General features: G+C 59.4%; 2 protein-coding genes and 1 long non-coding RNA gene across 11 annotated transcripts; all 3 read left to right on the forward strand.

Annotated features, from left to right (window-relative positions):
* Positions 1-260: 260 nt before the first annotated feature.
* On the forward strand, positions 261-4,929 carry LOC116436425. Of its 2 annotated transcripts, XR_004237008.1 has the most exons (3): positions 261-297; positions 815-2,768; positions 4,919-4,929. It is a non-coding gene; the product is annotated as an uncharacterized LOC116436425 (long non-coding RNA). The 2 variants fall into 2 exon arrangements; XR_004237007.1 differs by lacking the exon at positions 4,919-4,929 and having other exon boundaries at positions 815-3,129.
* A 565-nt stretch (positions 4,930-5,494) lies between these two features.
* Positions 5,495-16,416, forward strand: PSMD4 (proteasome 26S subunit, non-ATPase 4). 2 transcript variants are annotated; one of them, XM_032093545.1, is made up of 10 exons: positions 5,530-5,634; positions 7,839-7,979; positions 10,387-10,501; positions 12,119-12,205; positions 13,263-13,331; positions 13,795-14,010; positions 14,567-14,675; positions 15,118-15,249; positions 15,352-15,419; positions 16,182-16,416. In XM_032093545.1, exons 1-10 carry the CDS (start codon positions 5,609-5,611, stop codon positions 16,347-16,349), a joined length of 1,131 nt encoding a protein of 376 aa, XP_031949436.1. In that variant the 5' UTR covers positions 5,530-5,608; the 3' UTR covers positions 16,350-16,416. The 2 variants fall into 2 exon arrangements, with proteins under 2 accessions (XP_031949437.1, XP_031949436.1); XM_032093546.1 differs by lacking the exon at positions 7,839-7,979 and having other exon boundaries at positions 5,495-5,634.
* On the forward strand, positions 7,986-10,380 carry LOC116436420 (uncharacterized PE-PGRS family protein PE_PGRS46-like). 7 transcript variants are annotated; one of them, XM_032093537.1, is made up of 4 exons: positions 7,986-8,573; positions 8,892-9,427; positions 9,588-9,777; positions 10,000-10,380. In XM_032093537.1, the coding sequence occupies exons 1-4, from the start codon at positions 8,000-8,002 to the stop codon at positions 10,176-10,178; spliced, it is 1,479 nt and encodes a 492-aa protein (XP_031949428.1). In that variant the 5' UTR covers positions 7,986-7,999; the 3' UTR covers positions 10,179-10,380. The 7 variants fall into 7 exon arrangements, with proteins under 7 accessions (XP_031949428.1, XP_031949424.1, XP_031949425.1 ...); XM_032093533.1 differs by having other exon boundaries at positions 7,986-9,427; XM_032093534.1 differs by having other exon boundaries at positions 7,986-9,427; positions 9,588-10,380.
* Positions 16,417-17,928: the final 1,512 nt, after the last annotated feature.

A 17,928-nucleotide genomic window follows, 5' to 3' on the forward strand; every position in this document is an offset into this window, starting at 1 on the left:
GGAGCTTCCCTGCCCAGGTGAGGGAGGATCCAGCCTTTTGCATGGAATGTTCTCCGGGAAATCCCGGGACTTGGCCGCTTTTGGGGTCGGTTCCTTCCCAAGCATTTGGAGATTTTGGGATTTCCTGGGAATTCCGGGCTGGGAACAGCAGGAGATCGGGATTTGCGGCTGGGATTTCTTGGATTGATTCCCAAGGATTCCCCAAATTCCCGGTTTTCCCGTTGTGTTTCCAGCGGATCCCCCGGCCCTTCCCTGCCCCTGGAGCTGGAGGAGCTGCAGGAGACCGAGATCAGCTTTGTGAGTGTTTTCCAAGGAAAAACCGGGAATTCCGAGGGATTTGGGAGGGACTGGGGGGGGGTTTGGATCCCGGGATGTGGGAGTGGAGTGGGATCGGCTCCTCCCTCCTTCCCAAAGCTCAGCCGGGAAAATTCCAGGGTCCTGGGGAGCCCCAAATCCCTGGAACTGGAGGAAAAGGAGGAAAATCCCTCATTCCCAAGGGTCTGGAATATCCCACATCCCATCCTGAGCATTCCCAGACTCTCCCGTTTCAATCCCAATGGATTCAACTGCCCCCAAATCCCTGGAATTGGCTGAAAAGGGGGAAAACCTCTCATTCCCAAGGCCTGCAACGAGCCTGGAATATCCCAAATCCCATCCCGAGCATTCCCAGCTTTTCCATCTTCAATCCCAGCGGGATTTGGGATAATCCTGGGCTCCCCCTCCTCTCCCAGGGGGGAAATTTTCGGGAAAGGCCCCGAATATTCCATAGGGCAATTCCCAACTTTCCCCTCGTTCCCTGTTTCTCTCTTCCCAGTGAAGCGGTGCCGACGGCTCCCAGATGGAATCCCAAAAATCCCTTGAATTCCCACTTTTCCACCAATCCTGGGAGCTGGAAGACCGGGAATCCCCTTGGAAAACCGGGAATGGCACCTGGGAAAAACATCGGGATTCCCCTGGAATTCTCGGAGCCGCCGCTTTCCTTGGAAAAGCGAGGAAGAGGAGCTGCTCCAGCGAAGGGATGAAACCCTTGGGAAGAGGGAGCTGAAACTTCCCAGGAATTCCTGAATTTTGGGATAAAAGGGGGGTGAATTCCTGGAAAATTCCCAGCGGGAATCGGAGCCGCGCCGGGAATTGGTTTGGGGTTTTTTTTTTTGGTATTTTTATCCCGATTTTTTTGGAAGTTCCTTTGGATCCGATCCCAGTTTTTAGTCCTGCAGGAATTCTTGGGATTATTAATTATTAATTATTATTTTTTATTGATAAATCGGGATTTGTTCCGGCTTTTCCAAGGAAAAATCCCAGGGAAAACAGGGAAAAAGAGGAGCAGAAATCATGGAAAAGCTCCTGGCTCCTCCTCCCTTTTCCCAGCAGGATTTTTGGGAAGCTTTTCCCACAATCAGGGAAGAATTTGGGGACTTTTTGGGGATTTTTTGGGATCTTCAGAAGCCGAGCCCTTCCTGGGATTTGCAGCCCTGTTTTTTTAAGGATTTCCCTCAAAAATCCCGGATCAAATCCCAGTTTTCCGAGCCCCAAATCCCATTTTTTAGAGCTTGGCTCTGAGATTCCCACAAAATCCCCGCCTCCCACAAAACTCCAGCTGCGTTCGGAGCAGATTTTGGGATGGGGAAAAAAGCTGGAATGAGGAATTTTCCACCTGGATCCATCTCAAATCCCAAAATCCCGGAGCAGCCCCTCGGACTGGAGCTGACTTTGCACTCCATCCCTGGTTTTTTTTTATGGAAAAAAACGACTTTTCCCAAGATTCCCGCTTGGAAAACTCCCAGCTTTTTATAAAAAACCCGGAATTTCGAGCTTTCTATGCCGAAGAAATCGTGGAATGTAGAGCAGGAAGGGAATTTTTTCCGGGAGATTCCCAAGGCTCTTCCCACTTTCCCCTTCTCCATATTTTTTTAAGGAAAAGCTGTTTTCTCCCCCCCCTAAAATCCCGGATTTTTCCCTCAAAACCCCCCCTGGAATGGCCTTATCCCGGGAATCCGGAGCTGGTTGGATCTCAAGGGCTCTCAGCAATTCCCACCTGGATTTTCCAAGATTCCCAGAGGAAATTTGGGGAAGATTCCGTTGGATTTTCCCCTTTTCCCGTGGATTTTCCCCTTTTCCCTTGGAATAACTGTCTATATTAGACATTCCCTTCCCAATCCCTGTTTATTCCCATTTTTTATCGGACCAGGAGGGGGAAAACCGACCCGATTTTCCCGATTTTCCCGATTTCTTTTCCCCCCCCCCAGGATCGAATATTTATGAAGTATTTAAATATTTCGGGATGCTTCCCCTTTTTCCTGGGAATTCTCCTCCTCCGGAGGCTGGGCCAGGCTGGGATGTTCTGGGCTGGGGTTGGTTGCGTTTTTTTGGGATCTGCCTGTTCCAGAGGGGCCGGAATGGGGAAGGGTTTGGGAATTCCGGGGAGGATTTTCCAGGAGATAAAAGAGAGTATTTGGCTCCTCCGAGGACAGATGGACTTTCCTTGGAATTGGGAATGGAATTCATGGGATTTTCGTGCCTGGCCGGGAATTTCTGTCACCTCACCCGGGAGAATCCGGTGCCTCCGGAGCGGCTCCGGATCGTGGACGGACTTTCCCTGGAATGGGGATGGAATTTTCCTGGCCTGGGGATGGAATTCATGGAATTTTCCTGGCCTGGGAGCGGACTTCCCGGGAATTAAAGTCCCCGTTGTCCCCTCACGGAGCCGCCGGCCCCGGGAGGATCCGATGCCGATGGATTTCTCCTGGATTGGGGATGGAATTCCTGGAGTTTCCTGCCCGCTCGGGAGCCGCCGTCGCCGCCGTCCCCTCGGGCCACGCCGGGAGCTCGGCCCCGGGCTGGACCTGCCCTGGCCGGGGGGCGGTGGAGCCCAGGGGGTGTTCCCGGACTGGGACTGGACTGGGACTGGACTGGGACTGGACTGGGACTGGACTGGTTCCTGCATTGGTTCCTGCATTGGTTCCTGGATTTGCTCCTGGATTTGCTCCTGGATTTGCTCCTGGATTTGCTCCTGGATTTTTCCTGCCTTTCCCAGCCCCCCAGGCCTCCGTCCCCTCCGTCCCCTCCGTCCCCTCCGTCCCCCCGGAGGTCCCCGGGCGGGGCCACCAAGAACCTCCGGGTGCTGCTGAACCCCCCCGGCTGTGCCTCTGTGTGGGGGAGGGACGGGGGATGGACAGAGGGATGGACAGAGGGATGGACAGAGGGATGGACAGGGGATGGACAGAGGGATGGACAGAGGGATGGACAGAGGGATGGACAGAGGGATGGACAGGGGATGGACAGAGGGATGGACAGAGGGATGGACAGGGGGATGGACAGGGGGATGGACGGGGGATGGACAGGGGGATGGACAGAGGGATGGACAGAGGGATGGACAGAGGGATGGACAGAGGGATGGACAGGGGGATGGACAGGGGGATGGACAGGGGGATGGACAGGGGGATGGACGGGGGATGGACAGGGGGATGGACAGAGGGATGGACAGAGGGATGGACAGGGGATGGACAGAGGGATGGACAGAGGGATGGACAGAGGGATGGACGGGGGATGGACAGAGGGATGGACAGGGGATGGACAGGGGATGGACAGAGGGATGGACAGGGGATGGACAGAGGGATGGACGGGGGATGGACAGAGGGATGGACAGAGGGATGGACAGAGGGATGGACAGGGGATGGACAGAGGGATGGACAGGGGATGGACGGGGGATGGACAGAGGGATGGACAGAGGGATGGACAGGGGATGGACAGAGGGATGGACAGGGGGATGGACAGGGGGATGGACAGGGGATGGACAGGGGGATGGACAGGGGGATGGACAGAGGGATGGACAGGGGGATGGACAGAGGGATGGACAGAGGGATGGACAGAGGGATGGACGGGGGATGGACAGAGGGATGGACAGAGGGATGGACAGGGGGATGGACAGAGGGATGGACAGGGGGATGGACAGAGGGATGGACAGAGGGATGGACAGGGGGATGGACGGGGGAGGGACAGAGGGATGGACAGAGGGATGGACAGGGGGATGGACAGAGGGATGGACAGGGGGATGGACAGAGGGATGGACAGAGGGATGGACAGGGGGATGGACAGAGGGATGGACGGGGGATGGACAGAGGGATGGACAGCGGATGGACAGAGGGATGGACGGGGGATGGACAGAGGGATGGACAGAGGGATGGACAGGGGATGGACAGAGGGATGGACGGGGGATGGACAGAGGGATGGACAGAGGGATGGACAGCGGATGGACAGAGGGATGGACGGGGGATGGACAGAGGGATGGACAGAGGGATGGACAGGGGGATGGACAGAGGGATGGACAGGGGATGGACAGAGGGATGGACAGAGGGATGGACAGAGGGATGGACAGGGGATGGACAGAGGGATGGACAGGGGATGGACAGAGGGATGGACGGGGGATGGACAGGGGATGGACAGAGGGATGGACAGGGGATGGACAGAGGGATGGATGGGGGATGGACGGGGGATGGACAGAGGGATGGACAGAGGGATGGACGGGGGATGGACAGAGGGATGGACAGAGGGATGGACGCGGGATGGACGGGGGATGGACAGAGGGATGGACAGAGGGATGGACAGGGGATGGACAGGGGGATGGACAGGGGGATGGGCAGGGGGATGGACAGAGGGATGGACAGAGGGATGGACAGAGGGATGGACGGGGGATGGACAGGGGATGGACAGAGGGATGGACAGAGGGATGGACGGGGGGGACAGGGGGACAGCTCAGGGTGGCTTTGGGGACAGGGGATGGACGGGGGAGGGACAGAGGGATGGACAGAGGGATGGACGGGGGATGGACAGGGGATGGACAGAGGGATGGACGGGGGATGGACAGGGGATGGACAGAGGGATGGACAGGGGGATGGACAGAGGGATGGACAGGGGGGAGATGGGGATGGACGGGGACAGCTCAGGGTGGCTTTGGGGACGGGGGGATGGACAGGAGATGGACAGAGGGATGGACGGGGGGACAGGGGGATGGACAGAGGGATGGACAGGGGGACAGCTCAGGGTGGCTCTGGGGACAGCTCAGGGGTCATGGGGACACTCCTGGGGTGGCCCTGGGGGTGGAAGAAGGGGACGAGGACACCCCTTGGGGTGGGAGGGGACACGGGGACACCCCTGGGGTGGCTCTGGGGGGCAAAGGGCCATGGGGACATTTCTGGGGTGGCTCTGGGGGGACATGGGGACGGAGAACCCCCCTAGGGTGGCGTTGGGGTGGGGGGGACAAGGGGACACCGCTGGGGTGGCATAGGGGGTGTCGGGGGGGGGGGGACACGGGGACAGGAGACCCCCCCCCCGGGTATTCTTGGGCTGGGGGGGACAGGAGAGCTCCTCGCGGACCCCACGGAGGGGGCGGCGGAGGGAGGGGACGGCCCCGGGACTTTGGGGACCCTGGTGACACGTCCGTGTCCCCGGGCCGCCATCATGTCCCGCCCAGAACTACAACTCCCAGCGTGCCCCGCGCTACACCCCGCTAAAGACGGGGCGCGCTGATTGGCTTCGGACTCTCGGCCAATCAGCGGGCGCGTTGTTGGGCGCTGCGGGGAGCGGGCCGGTGCTGAGGGAAGGGGCCACGATGGTTCTGGAGAGCACCATGGTGTGGTGAGAGCGGCGGCGGCGGCCCCGGGACCCCCCCTGCCACCCCCCGGCACCCTCACGGGAACCCCCGGCCCGCCCCGGCCGCCGCCGCTTTCCCTGAGTCATCCCCGTGGGGGAGGCGGAGCGGGCCGGGCCCGGGGGAGGCCGGGCCTGAGGGGTGGGGGGGTGTGAGGGGGCTCGGGGGGCTGGGGAGAGGGGACTTGGGGGGATCTGAGGGGGAGACGGGGCCTGAGGGGGCTCTGAGGGGACAGACGGGGACCGGGAGGGGTCAGCAGGATCTTGAGGGGTCCAGAGGGGTCTGGGGGGGACGGACAGGGGATTGGGGGGGTCTTAGGAGACCCAGAGGGGTCTGGGGGGGCCCTTGTGGGATATCCTGGGGTGTCCCCATTCCCTGTGGGGTGTCCCCATTCCCTGTGGAATACGGAAGGAGGAGATTCCCCATTCCCACGGGATTTGAAGGAAAACCCCTGGAATATTCCCAGTTTTTTGGGCGCAGCCACTCCCCGATCCCGTGATCCCTTTGGATCAAATCCCTTGGAATCAAATCCCTTTGGGATCAAATTCCCTCTTCTGCTGACTCACAGCCGAGGCCCTCAAACCTCCTGGGACAGCAGGAGCAATTCCCTGTTTTTTCCAAAAAAAAAAAGCCCTTCCCATGCTGCTAAAACTGGGATTACTTTGAATGTTCCTCAGGGAAGGCTTAAATTTGGGGGTAAAATCGACTTTTAGGATTTCATTCTGGTTCCTTGGGAAAAGGGATGATCCCACCAGCTCTGAGGGAGGGATTTAGTTCCAGGATTTGGGATGTGGCTCAGCTATTCCCAAAAAAAGCAGATTTTGCGGGGATAAACCTCCGCAATTCCTAAAAATCCCCAGATTCCTTGGGCTAAACCTGAGCCATTCCCGTTAAAATGAGACTTTAGGGGAATAAATCTGAGCCATTCCCGAAAAATTCCAGGTTTTGTGGGATAAACCTGAGCCATTCCCAGAAAAAAGGAGATCTGGGGGGGCGATGATCCTGAGATATTCCCAAAAACCCCCAGATTGCGTGGGCTAAATCTGCACCATTCCCAAAAAATAATCCATATTTTGAGGGATAAACCTCCGCCATTCCCAAAAAAACCCTGACTTTATGGGAGGCATTCCCAAAAAAAAGGGGTTTGGGGGGCAAACCTCAGCTATTCCCACTGCAATCCGCTTTTAGGGGCGGGTGAAGCTCATCCTTCCCAAAACCAGGGCGGGTTTTGGGGTCACTGGAGGTGGGGACAGCTGGGAATGCAGGGAAAAGGAGCTGGGAATCTCTGGGAATGGCTCCTTGGGAATGGCTCCTTCCTGGCTGGAATGGGGGGAATTCTGGGGTCACTGGAGATGGGAATGCAGGGAAAAGGAGCTGGGAATCTCTGGGAATGGCTCGTTGGGAATGGCTCCTTCCTGGCGGGAATGGGAGGGATTTTGGGGTCACTGGGTATGGGAATGGCTCCTTCCTGGCGGGAATGGGGAGGGATTTTGGGGTCACTGGAGATGGGAATGCATGGAAAAGGAGCTGGGAATCACTGGGAATGGCTCCTTCCTGGTGGGAATGGGGGGAATTCTGGGGTCACTGGAGATGGGAATGCAGGGAAAAAGAGCTGGGAATCTCTGGGAATGGCTCCTTGGGAATGGCTCCTTGCTGGCGGGATTGGGAGGGATTCTGGGAGCGCTGGAGATGGGAATGCAGGGAAAAGGAGCTGGGAATCTCTGGGAATGGCTCGTTGGGAATGGCTCCTTCCTGGCGGGAATGGGAGGGATTTTGGGGTCACTGGGTATGGGAATGGCTCCTTCCTGGCGGGAATGGGGAGGGATTTTGGGGTCACTGGAGATGGGAATGCATGGAAAAGGAGCTGGGAATCACTGGGAATGGCTCCTTCCTGGTGGGAATGGGGGGAATTCTGGGGTCACTGGAGATGGGAATGCAGGGAAAAAGAGCTGGGAATCTCTGGGAATGGCTCCTTGGGAATGGCTCCTTGCTGGCGGGAATGGGAGGGATTCTGGGAGCGCTGGAGATGGGAATGCAGGGAAAAGGAGCTGGGAATCTCTGGGAATGGCTCCTTCCCGGCGGGGCTGGGGGGGATTCTGGGGTCACAGGGGGGGTTTAGGGGGGGTTTCCGGGGGGATCCCGGCGCCGTGGGCGGCCCCGCGGCATTCCCGGCGCGCCCCTGGAATTGCAGCGTGGACAACAGCGAGTACATGCGCAACGGGGACTTCCTGCCCACGCGGCTGCAGGCGCAGCAGGACGCCGTCAACATCGTGTGCCACTCCAAAACCCGCAGCAACCCCGAGAACAACGTGGGGCTCATCACCCTGGCCAAGTACGGCCGGAGCGCTGGGAATGGGGCATTCCGGGATCGCCGGGGATGGGAATACAGGGAAAAGGAGCTGGGAATCTCTGGGAATGGCTCCTTGGGAACGGCTCCTTCCTGGCGGGAATGGGGGGAATTTTGGGATCGCTGGGGATGGGAATGGCTCCTTCCCGGCGGGAATGGGAGGGATTCTGGGATCGCTGGGGATGGGAATGGCTCCGTCCTGGCGGGAGTGGGGGGAATTTTGGGGTCGCTGGGAATGGGAATGGCTCCTTCCCGGCGGGAATGGGGGGAATTTTGGGGTCGCTGGGGATGGGAATGGCTCCTTCCCGGTGGGAATGGGAGGGATTCTGGGATCGCTGGGGATGGGAATGGCTCCTTCCCGGCGGGAATGGGAGGGATTCTGGGATCGCTGGGGATGGGAATGGCTCCTTCCTGGCGGGAATGGGGGGAATTTTGGGATCACTGGAGATGGGAACGGCTCCTTCCTGGCGGGAATGGGAGGGATTCTGGGATCACTGGAGCTGGGAATACAGGGAAAAGGAGCTGGGAATCTCTGGGAATGGCTCCTTGGGAATGGCTCCTTCCTGGCGGGAATGGGGGGAATTTTGGGGTCGCTGGGGATGGGAATGGCTCCTTCCCGGTGGGAATGGGAGGGATTCTGGGATCGCTGGGGATGGGAATGGCTCCTTCCCGGCGGGAATGGGAGGGATTCTGGGATCGCTGGGGATGGGAATGGCTCCTTCCCGGCGGGAATGGGAGGGATTCTGGGATCGCTGGGGATGGGAATGGCTCCTTCCCGGCGGGAATGGGAGGGATTCTGGGATCGCTGGGGATGGGAATGGCTCCTTCCTGGCGGGAATGGGAGGGATTTTGGGATCACTGGAGATGGGAACGGCTCCTTCCTGGCGGGAATGGGAGGGATTCTGGGATCACTGGAGCTGGGAATGCAGGGAAAAGGAGCTGGGAATCTCTGGGAATGGCTCGTTGGGAACGGCTCCTTCCTGGCAGGAATGGGAGGGATTTTGGGGTCGCTGGGGATGGGAATGGCTCCTTCCCGGTGGGAATGGGAGGGATTCTGGGATCGCTGGGGATGGGAATGGCTCCTTCCCGGCGGGAATGGGAGGGATTCTGGGATCGCTGGGGATGGGAATGGCTCCTTCCCAGCGGGAATGGGAGGGATTCTGGGATCGCTGGGGATGGGAATGGCTCCTTCCCGGCGGGAATGGGAGGGATTCTGGGATCGCTGGGGATGGGAATGGCTCCGTCCTGGCGGGAATGGGGGGAATTTTGGGGTCGCTGGGAATGGGAATGGCTCCTTCCCGGTGGGAATGGGAGGGATTCTGGGATCACTGGAGCTGGGAATGCAGGGAAAAGGAGCTGGGAATCACTGGGAATGGCTCCTTGGGAATGGCTCCTTCCTGGTTGGAATGGGGGGAATTTTGGGGTCACTGGAGGTGGGGACAGCTGGGAATGCAGAGAAAAGGAGCTGGGAATTGTTGGCAAACAGTTGGGAATGGCTCGTTCCCGGCAGGATTGCGAGGGATTCTGGGATCACTGGAGCTGGGAATGGCTCCTTCCTGGCGTGATTGGGAGGGATTTTGGGGTCACTGGGAGATGGGAATGCAGGGAAAAGGAGCAGGGAATTGTTGGAAATGGCTCTTTGGGAATGGCTTGTTCCCAGCTGGAAGGGGAGGGATTCTGGGATCGCTGGAGCTGGGGAATGCTGGGAAAAGGAGCTGGGAATCTCTGGGAATGGCTCCTTGGGAATGGCTCCTTCTTGGCAGGAATGGGAGGGATTCTGGGATCACCGGAGATGGGGAAAGCTGAGAATGCAGGGAATTCATGGGAAACTCAGCATGATCCCAAAGCAGTTGGGAATGGCTCATTCCCAATTGGAATGGGAGGGATTCTGGGATCACTGGAGGTGGGGACAGCTGGGAATGCAGGGAATTCTTGGGAAACTCAACATGATTCCAAAGCAGTTGGGAATGGTTTGTTCCCAACTTTAATGGGAGGGATTTTGGGATCACCAGAGCTGGGGACAGCTGGGAATGCAGGGAAAAGGAGCTGGGAATTGCTGGCAAACAGTTGGGAATGGCTCGTTCCCAGTTGGAATTGGACTGGCCTGGAAGCACTGAAGGAGGATTTTTGGGAGCATCTCCTCCCGGATTCCCAAAGGAATTCCTTAAGGAATTGCCCCCGTAACTGCAAAGTGCTCCCAGCCTCAGCGCTGACCCCAAGCTCAGTTCCAGAGGCAATTCCCTCCCAAATTCTTGGAGAGAATTCCCAGGAGTTGCTGTCAGTGGGGAATCCCCTCTGAGATTCCCAGAGGAATTGCCCTCAGGGTGGGGGGATTCCCTCCGGAATTCCCTCCGGAATTCCCGGAGCGCCCATGGCGGCCGCTGTCCCGCAGTAACTGCGAGGTGCTGACCACGCTGACCCCGGACACCGGGCGCATCCTGTCCAAGCTCCACACGGTGCAGCCCAAGGGGAAAATCACCTTCGGCACCGGCATCCGCGTGGCTCACGTGAGTCCCTGGGCACCTCAGCCCTGCAATTCCGGCATCCCGGCCTTTTCCCGGCCTTTTCCCGGCCTTTTCCCAGCCTTTTCCGGCCCCTTTCCCGGCCCTTTTCCCGGCCCCTTTCCCGGCCCCTTTCCCGGCCCTTTTCCCGGCCCTTTTCCCGGCCCTTTTCCCGGCCCCTTTCCCGGCCCTTTTCCCGGCCCTTTTCCCGGCCCTTTCCCGGCCCTTTTCCCGGCCCTTTTCCCGGCCCTTTTCCCGGCCCTTTTCCCGGCCCTTTCCCGGCCCTTTCCCGGCCCCTTTCCCGGCCCCTTTCCCGGCCCCTTTCCCGGCCCCTTTCCCCGGCCCTTTTCCCGGCCCTTTTCCCAGCCCTTTTCCCAGCCCTTTTCCCAGCCCTTTTCCCGGCCCTTTTCCCGGCCCTTTTCCCGGCCCTTTCCCGGCCCTTTCCCGGCCCTTTCCCGTCCCTTCCCCGGCCCTTTTCCCGGCCCCTTTCCCGGCCCCTTTCCCGGCCTTTTCCCGAGGGCAGCGGCGTGGGCACAGGAAATCGGCTCTTCCCGGGTTTTCAGCCAGAGGAAATTTGGGGTTTCCCTGGGGCTTTTTTCCTGCTTGAAGTGGTGGGGAAGTTTTTAAGGCTCAGCATAAATCCATGGAAATCCGACTGAAATCCATGGGAATCTCACGTGAATCCCAGGAATTCCAAACTGAATGCATGGAAATCCAGTCTGAGCCTTAGGAAATCCCATGTAAATCCATGGAAATCCAACATAAATCTATGGAAATCCTACATAAACCTTAGGAAATCCCACCTAAATCCATGGAAATCCAACATAAATCTATGGAAATCCTACATAAACCTTAGGAAATCCCACCTAAATCCATGGAAATCCAACATAAATCTTATGAAATCCCACCTAAATCCATGGAAATCCAACGTAAATCTTATGAAATCCAACCTAAATCCATGGAAGTTTCACACGAATCCATGGAAATCCAGTCAAAATCTTTGGAAACCTACCTTAAATTTGCATAAATCCATGGAAATCTACTCTGAATCCATGGAAGTTTCACACAAATCCCAGGATATTTCACATGGATCCATGGAAATCCAATGGGAATCCATAGAAATCCAATGGAAATCCATGGAAATCCAATGGAAATCCAAGGAAATCCAATGGAAATCTATGGAAATCCAATGGGAATCCATAGAAATCCAATGGAAATCCAATGGAAATCCATGAAAATCCAATGGAAATCCATGGAAATCCAATGGAAATCCATGGAAATCCAATGGAAATCCAAGGAAATCCAATGGAAATCCAAGGAAATCCAATGGAAATCTATGGAAATCCAATGGGAATCCATAGAAATCCAATGGAAATCCAGTGGAAATCCATGAAAATCCAATGGGAATCCATGGAAATCCAATGGGAATCCTGGGCAGTTCAGTCTAAAGCTCAGCAAATCCCCCCTGAATCCACGGAGATGCCGCATGAATCCGTGGAAATTTGAGTTCAGCCCCATCCAAGCGTCCCCCGGGGAGCCGATCCCGGGATGGGGGGTGGGGGGATCCCCGTTTTCCCGGGAATGGCCCCGGGTGCCGGGATCGATGCCGGGATGCTCCCGCAGCTGGCGCTGAAGCACCGGCAGGGCAAGAACCACAAGATGAGGATCATCGCCTTCGTGGGCAGCCCCGTGCACGACAGCGACAAGGACGTGAGTGCCAAGGGGCAGGGATTCGGGACACGGGATCGGCTCCGGGAGAGCCGGGAGCAGCTGGGATTGGCTCCCGGAAAATCCGGGATCGGTTCTGGGAGCAGCCCCAGGATCAGCCTGGGATCGGTTCTGGGATCAGCCCAGGATTGGCTCCCGGAAAATCCGGGATCGGTTCTGGGAGCAGCCCCAGGATCAGCCTGGGATTGGTTCTGGGATCAGCCCGGGATTGGCTCCCAGAAAATCCGGGATCGGTTCTGGGAGCAGCCCCAGGATCAGCCCGGGACTGGCTCCCGGAAAATCCGGGATCGCTTCTGGGATCATCCCAGGATCAGCCTGGGATTGGCTCCTGGAAAATCAGGGATCAGTTCTGGGAGCAACCCCAGGATCAGCCTGGGATTGGTTCTGGGATCATCCCAGGATTGGCTCCCAGAAAATCCGGATTGGTTCTGGGATCATCCCAGGATCAGCCCAGGATCGGTTCTGGGATCAGCCCAAGATTGGCTCCCAGAAAATCCGGGATCGGTTCTGGGATCAGCCACAGGATCAGCCCAGGATCAGTTCTGGGATCGGTTCTGGGATCAGCCTGGGATCAGTTCTGGGATCAGCCCAGGATCGATTCTGGGATCAGCCCAGGATCAGCCCCAGGGTCAGCCCAGGATCAGTTCTGGGATCGGTTCTGGGATCAGCCCGGGATCGGTTCTGGGATCAGCCCCAGGATCAGTTCCGGGATCGGTTCTGGGATCAGCCCGGGATCGGTTCTGGGATCAGCCCCAGGATCGGTTCTGGGATCAGCCCCAGGATCAGCCCAGGATCAGTTCTGGGATCGGCTGTGGGATCAGCCCAGGATCGGGTGGGTCACAGGGGTGGATCCCTGGGATGGATCCTCAGCATGAATCCCTTGTTTGGACCCTTGACATGGATCTCTGGGATGGGTCCCTGGGGTGGATCCCTTGGAGCTGGGCAGCCGATGCGGGGCCAAATCCCGAGTTTCCGTCGGATCCGGGCGCTGGGACAGATCCCAGATGCCGCCGATCCCAGGGAATCTCCCCATTCCCAGCTGGTGAAGTTGGCCAAGCGCCTGAAGAAGGAGAAGGTCAACGTGGACATCATCAACTTCGGGGAGGAGGTGAGAATCCCGAGATCCCCCAGTTCCAGGGAGGAATTCTGGGGCCTTTCCCACGCCTCCCCCGTCCCCCTGTGGGAGCTGGAAAATCCTGACCCATTTTTTGGGATCCCTGATTTCCTGCTGGGAACGTGTTGAGTCCTTGGGGGTTGGGCCTGATGATCCCGGAGGCCTTCCCCGAGGTTCCAATCCCACAGCCCCCGAATCCTTCGGCTCCTCAATTCCCAGCGACGTCCGGCCCGGCCAACCCCAATTCCAGCCTTTCCCTGTATCCCAACCCCTTCCCATCCCCGATTCCCGCTGGGAATGTGTTCGGTGCCTCCGCTTGGCCTCGATGGCTGCGTTGGGCGCTCTTGGAGCCCTTTTCCAGCATCGCAATCCCACAGACCCCAAACCCCTGGGCTCCTCCGGCACCGTCTGGCGGCTCCGGGCCCCCCGGTCATTCCCACATCCCGGTTTTTCCCAGGAAGCCAACACGGAGAAGCTGACGGCGTTCATCACGGCGCTCAACGGGAAGGACGGCAGCGGCTCCCACCTGGTGACGGTGCCGCCGGGGCCCAGCCTGGCCGACGCCCTCATCAGCTCCCCCATCCTGGCGGGCGAGGGCGGTGCCATGCTGGGCCTGGGCGCCTCCGACTTCGAGTTCGGCGTGGATCCCAGTGCTGATCCCGAGCTGGCACTGGTGAGGATCCCGGAGTTCCCGGGAATTGGGGATTGGCAGCGCCGGAATCCCATAAAAACCCGGATGCCTTGGTTCCCCCATTGCAAACCCCACGGCCGGGCTGGGCCTGGGCGGCTCCGACTGCGGGGTCGGGGTGGATCCCAGCACTGATCCCGAGCTGGCACTGGTGAGGATCCCGAAGTTTGAGGATCCCAAAATGGGAAAATCCCCGAGTCTGAGAGTCCCGAAAGCAGCGATGGGGGAATTTCCAGTGTCAGGATATCACAAATCCCTAAATCCCTTGAGGCCTCCAGCACCGACCCCCACGGGCTCCCCAAGCCCTCTGAGCCCTCATTCCCAACTGTTCCCTGAATCCCAAACCCTTCCCATCCTGGTGGGAACGCGCCGGGTCCTCGATGGTTGCGTTCCATGGTCTTGGAGACCTTTTCCAACGTCAGAATTCCATGAAACCCCAGACCTCCCGCTCCTCTGAGTCCCGTGGGTGCGCGGATTCCCAGCAGATCCCTCGCTCCCAGCTCTCCCCGTATCCCAAGTCCGGGTCTCCGGGGTTTTCCAGGCGCTCCGGGTGTCCATGGAGGAGCAGCGGCAGCGGCAGGAGGAGGAGGCCCGGAGGGCGGCGGCCGCGTCGGCGGCGGAGGCCGGGATTGCTGCGGCCAGGGGGGACGGTGAGGCTGGGATTGGGATTGGGATTGGGATTGGGATGGGAATGAGGAGATGGGGAGCTGGGATTGAGCTGGGAATGAGGGGGAATAAAAAGGGAGGGTGGGTTTGGGTTGGATATTTGGGATAAATCCTTCCCTGTGAGGGTGGGGAGGCCCTGGCCCGGCTCATTGCATGGATTCCCCGTCCCTGGGAGCGTCCAGTTCCAGCCTGGAGCCACCTGGGACAGGGGAATGTCCCTGCTCGAGGTCCCTTCCCACCTGCAGCATTCCAGAATTCCATGAACAAAGCAGGCAGGGAGTTCCTCAGGGAATTCTCTGGGAGTTCCTCAGGGTGAATCCAGGAGAATCCCAAAGGATCCACCCCGAGCCCCCACCCCAGTTCCCACCGGGAGCCCGTTCCCGGCCGTGCCCATTCCCGGCCGCTCAGGGCTCCGGATTCCCGCAGAGTCGGACGACGCCCTGCTCAAGATGACCATCGGGCAGCCGGACTTCGGCCGCGCGGGGCTGCCGGACCTGAGCTCCATGACGGAGGAGGAGCAGATCGCCTACGCCATGCAGATGTCCCTGCAGGGCGCCGGTGGGTGCCGGGACAGCGCCGGGACAGCCCCGGGAGGCGCCGCCCGCGGGGCCCCAGGGTGCATTTCCCACGGGTTTTGGGGCGGGATTTGGTGTTTTCCAGAGTTTGCCCAGGCGGAGGCGGCCGAGGTGGACAGCGGCACGGCCATGGACACGTCCGAGCCCGCCAAGGTGGGGCTGGGGGGACAATTCCCGGCTCACTCCAGAATGTTCCGGCCCCATCCCATCCTGTACTGTCCACGGGGTGGGAATTCAATGATCCTTAAGGTCCCTTCCATCCCAAACTGTTCCAGGATTCCAGGGATTGGTTCAAATGGGATATTTGGGATAAATCCTTCCCTGTGGGAGCCTGGCCTGGGTTATCCCATGGATTCCCCATCCCTGGGAGTGCCCCCAATTCCAGCCTGGTTCCAGCCTGGGATGGTGGGAGCTGTCCCTGCCCGTGGATCTTTGGGGTCCTTTCCATCCCAAACCGTTCCAGGATTCCCTGGGCTGGTTTATTTGGGATTTTAGGGATAAATCCTGGACCCTGGCCCAGGTGATTCCATGGATTCCCCATCCCTGGAAGTGTCCCGGGCCAGGTTGGAGCCACCTGGGACAGGGGGAACGTCCCTGCCTTGGGATGGGTTGGGATGGGATGGGATGGGATGGGATCTGATGTCCCTTCCATCCCAAACCGTTCCAGGATTCCGTGTCCTGGTTTAATGGGATTTTCGGGACAAATCCTCAAGGTTATCCCGTGGATTCCCCATCCCTGGGGGAGCGCCCAAGCCCCGCCGGGATCCCCGGGCACAGCGGGAATGGCGCTGCCACGATCCCGCTCCTCCCTGAGCTCCGCCCGCCCCATTCCCCGCTCCCCTCCTCATCCCTCCGGATCCCTCCGGATCCCTCCGGATCCCAGCTCATCCCGAATTCCCGGGGCTTTTCCCGCAGGAGGAGGACGACTACGACGTGATGCAGGACCCGGAGTTCCTGCAGAGCGTCCTGGAGAACCTTCCCGGGGTGGATCCCAACAACGAGGCCATCCGGAACGCCATGGGCTCCCTGGCCTCGCAGGCGGCCAAGGACAGCAAGGACAAGAAGGACGAGGAGAAGAAATGAGCCCCGGGCTCCCGGGAATGCCGCGGGAAAGGCGGGAATTGCGGCAATTAAAGGAATTGCTTGGGAATTGCTGTGCCGGGCGTTCCTGGGGGGCGCTGGGATGGGGGGACTGGGAGAACTGGGACTGGGAATGTCCCTGGACTGGGGAAACTGGGCCCCTGGAATTCCCTGTATTGGGGAAACTGGGCCTCTGGGTTCTCATGTACTGGTGTTACTGGTCTGGACCCCCCCCCCCCCCCCCCCCCCCCCCAATACTGGTGTTACTGGTTTGGGACCCTCCCCTGTACCGGTGTTACTGGTGTTACTGGTCTGGGACCCCCCCATACTGGTGTCACTGGTGTCACTGGTCTGGGACCCCCCCCATACTGGTGTCATTGGTGTCACTGGTCTGGGACCCCCCCCATACTGGTGTCACTGGTCTGGGACCCCCCCCCATACTGGTGTCATTGGTGTCACTGGTCTGGGACCCCCCCCATACTGGTGTCACTGGTGTCACTGGTCTGGGACCCCCCCCATACTGATGTCACTGGTGTCACTGGTCTGGGACCCCCCCCATACTGGTGTCACTGGTGTCACTGGTCTGGGACCCCCCCCCATACTGGTGTCACTGGTGTCACTGGTCTGGGACCCCCCCCCCATACTGGTGTCATTGGTGTCACTGGTGCCCCGCCCCCTGCAGCAGCTCCCGGCATCCCCCGCGGGCTGTTTACAGTCAGACCGACAGGCGGGGCTTGGCTGTTGATTGACAGGAGAACCGACCAGTCAGCGTGCGGAAGAAGGGGATGTTGTCCTTGAGCTGACCAATGAGAGTGGGAGGAGGGCCGGGTTGATAATGAGTGACAGATCCGGGCACCAATGAGCGGCGGGGGTTGGCTTGGCGGGTTTTTAGGCACTTCAGCCAATGGGAGCGCGAGGAGACGGGACGGCCTTGAGTGACAGCGCTCTCCACCAATGGCATCGCGCGGCAGGAGGACGTGGGCGAGGCATCCCTCAGATGCCTCTGTGAATGACAGCGCTGGCAGCGAATGGGAGGGGGGGGTTGGAGCCATTCCGGGACCGGTGTGGGCGGGTTTTGGTGCTGAGGGAGAAATCCCGCGCCCAATGGGAGCCCCCCAGCTGGGAGACGCCGCCATGGACGCTCCCTGAGGCCAATGGCGGCCGGAACCCGCGCTTGAGAAACAGCGCGCCTTGGCCAATGAGAAGCGAGGTGAGGCGGGGGTTAATTGATAGACAGCGCTCTCAGCCAATCAGCAGGAGGTGCAACAACAACCAATAGGAAGCGCCGCCACCCGGGGTGGGCGGGGCCTCTCGGATTGAATGACACCCGCGTTCCCCAATCAACACCCCCGGCGTGGGGCGGGCCCCACTCAGCCAATGGGGAGTGCGGATGGTCGCGATCATCATTGAGTGACAGCTGAGGAGACCAATCGGAATGTGCTTTTCGATGAGTGACGGGAGTGTTAGCCAATAGAGACGCGGGGAGAGGGCGGGAGAGCGCGGCGCGAGCGGCCGGCGGGGCGGGGGGGCCAAGCAGGAAGTGGCGGAGGGGAAGCGGCGCCGCCGAGGGGCCCGAGCGGGA

Source organism: Corvus moneduloides, chromosome 29, assembly GCF_009650955.1.
Source record: "Corvus moneduloides isolate bCorMon1 chromosome 29, bCorMon1.pri, whole genome shotgun sequence".
NCBI lineage: Eukaryota > Metazoa > Chordata > Aves > Passeriformes > Corvidae > Corvus > Corvus moneduloides.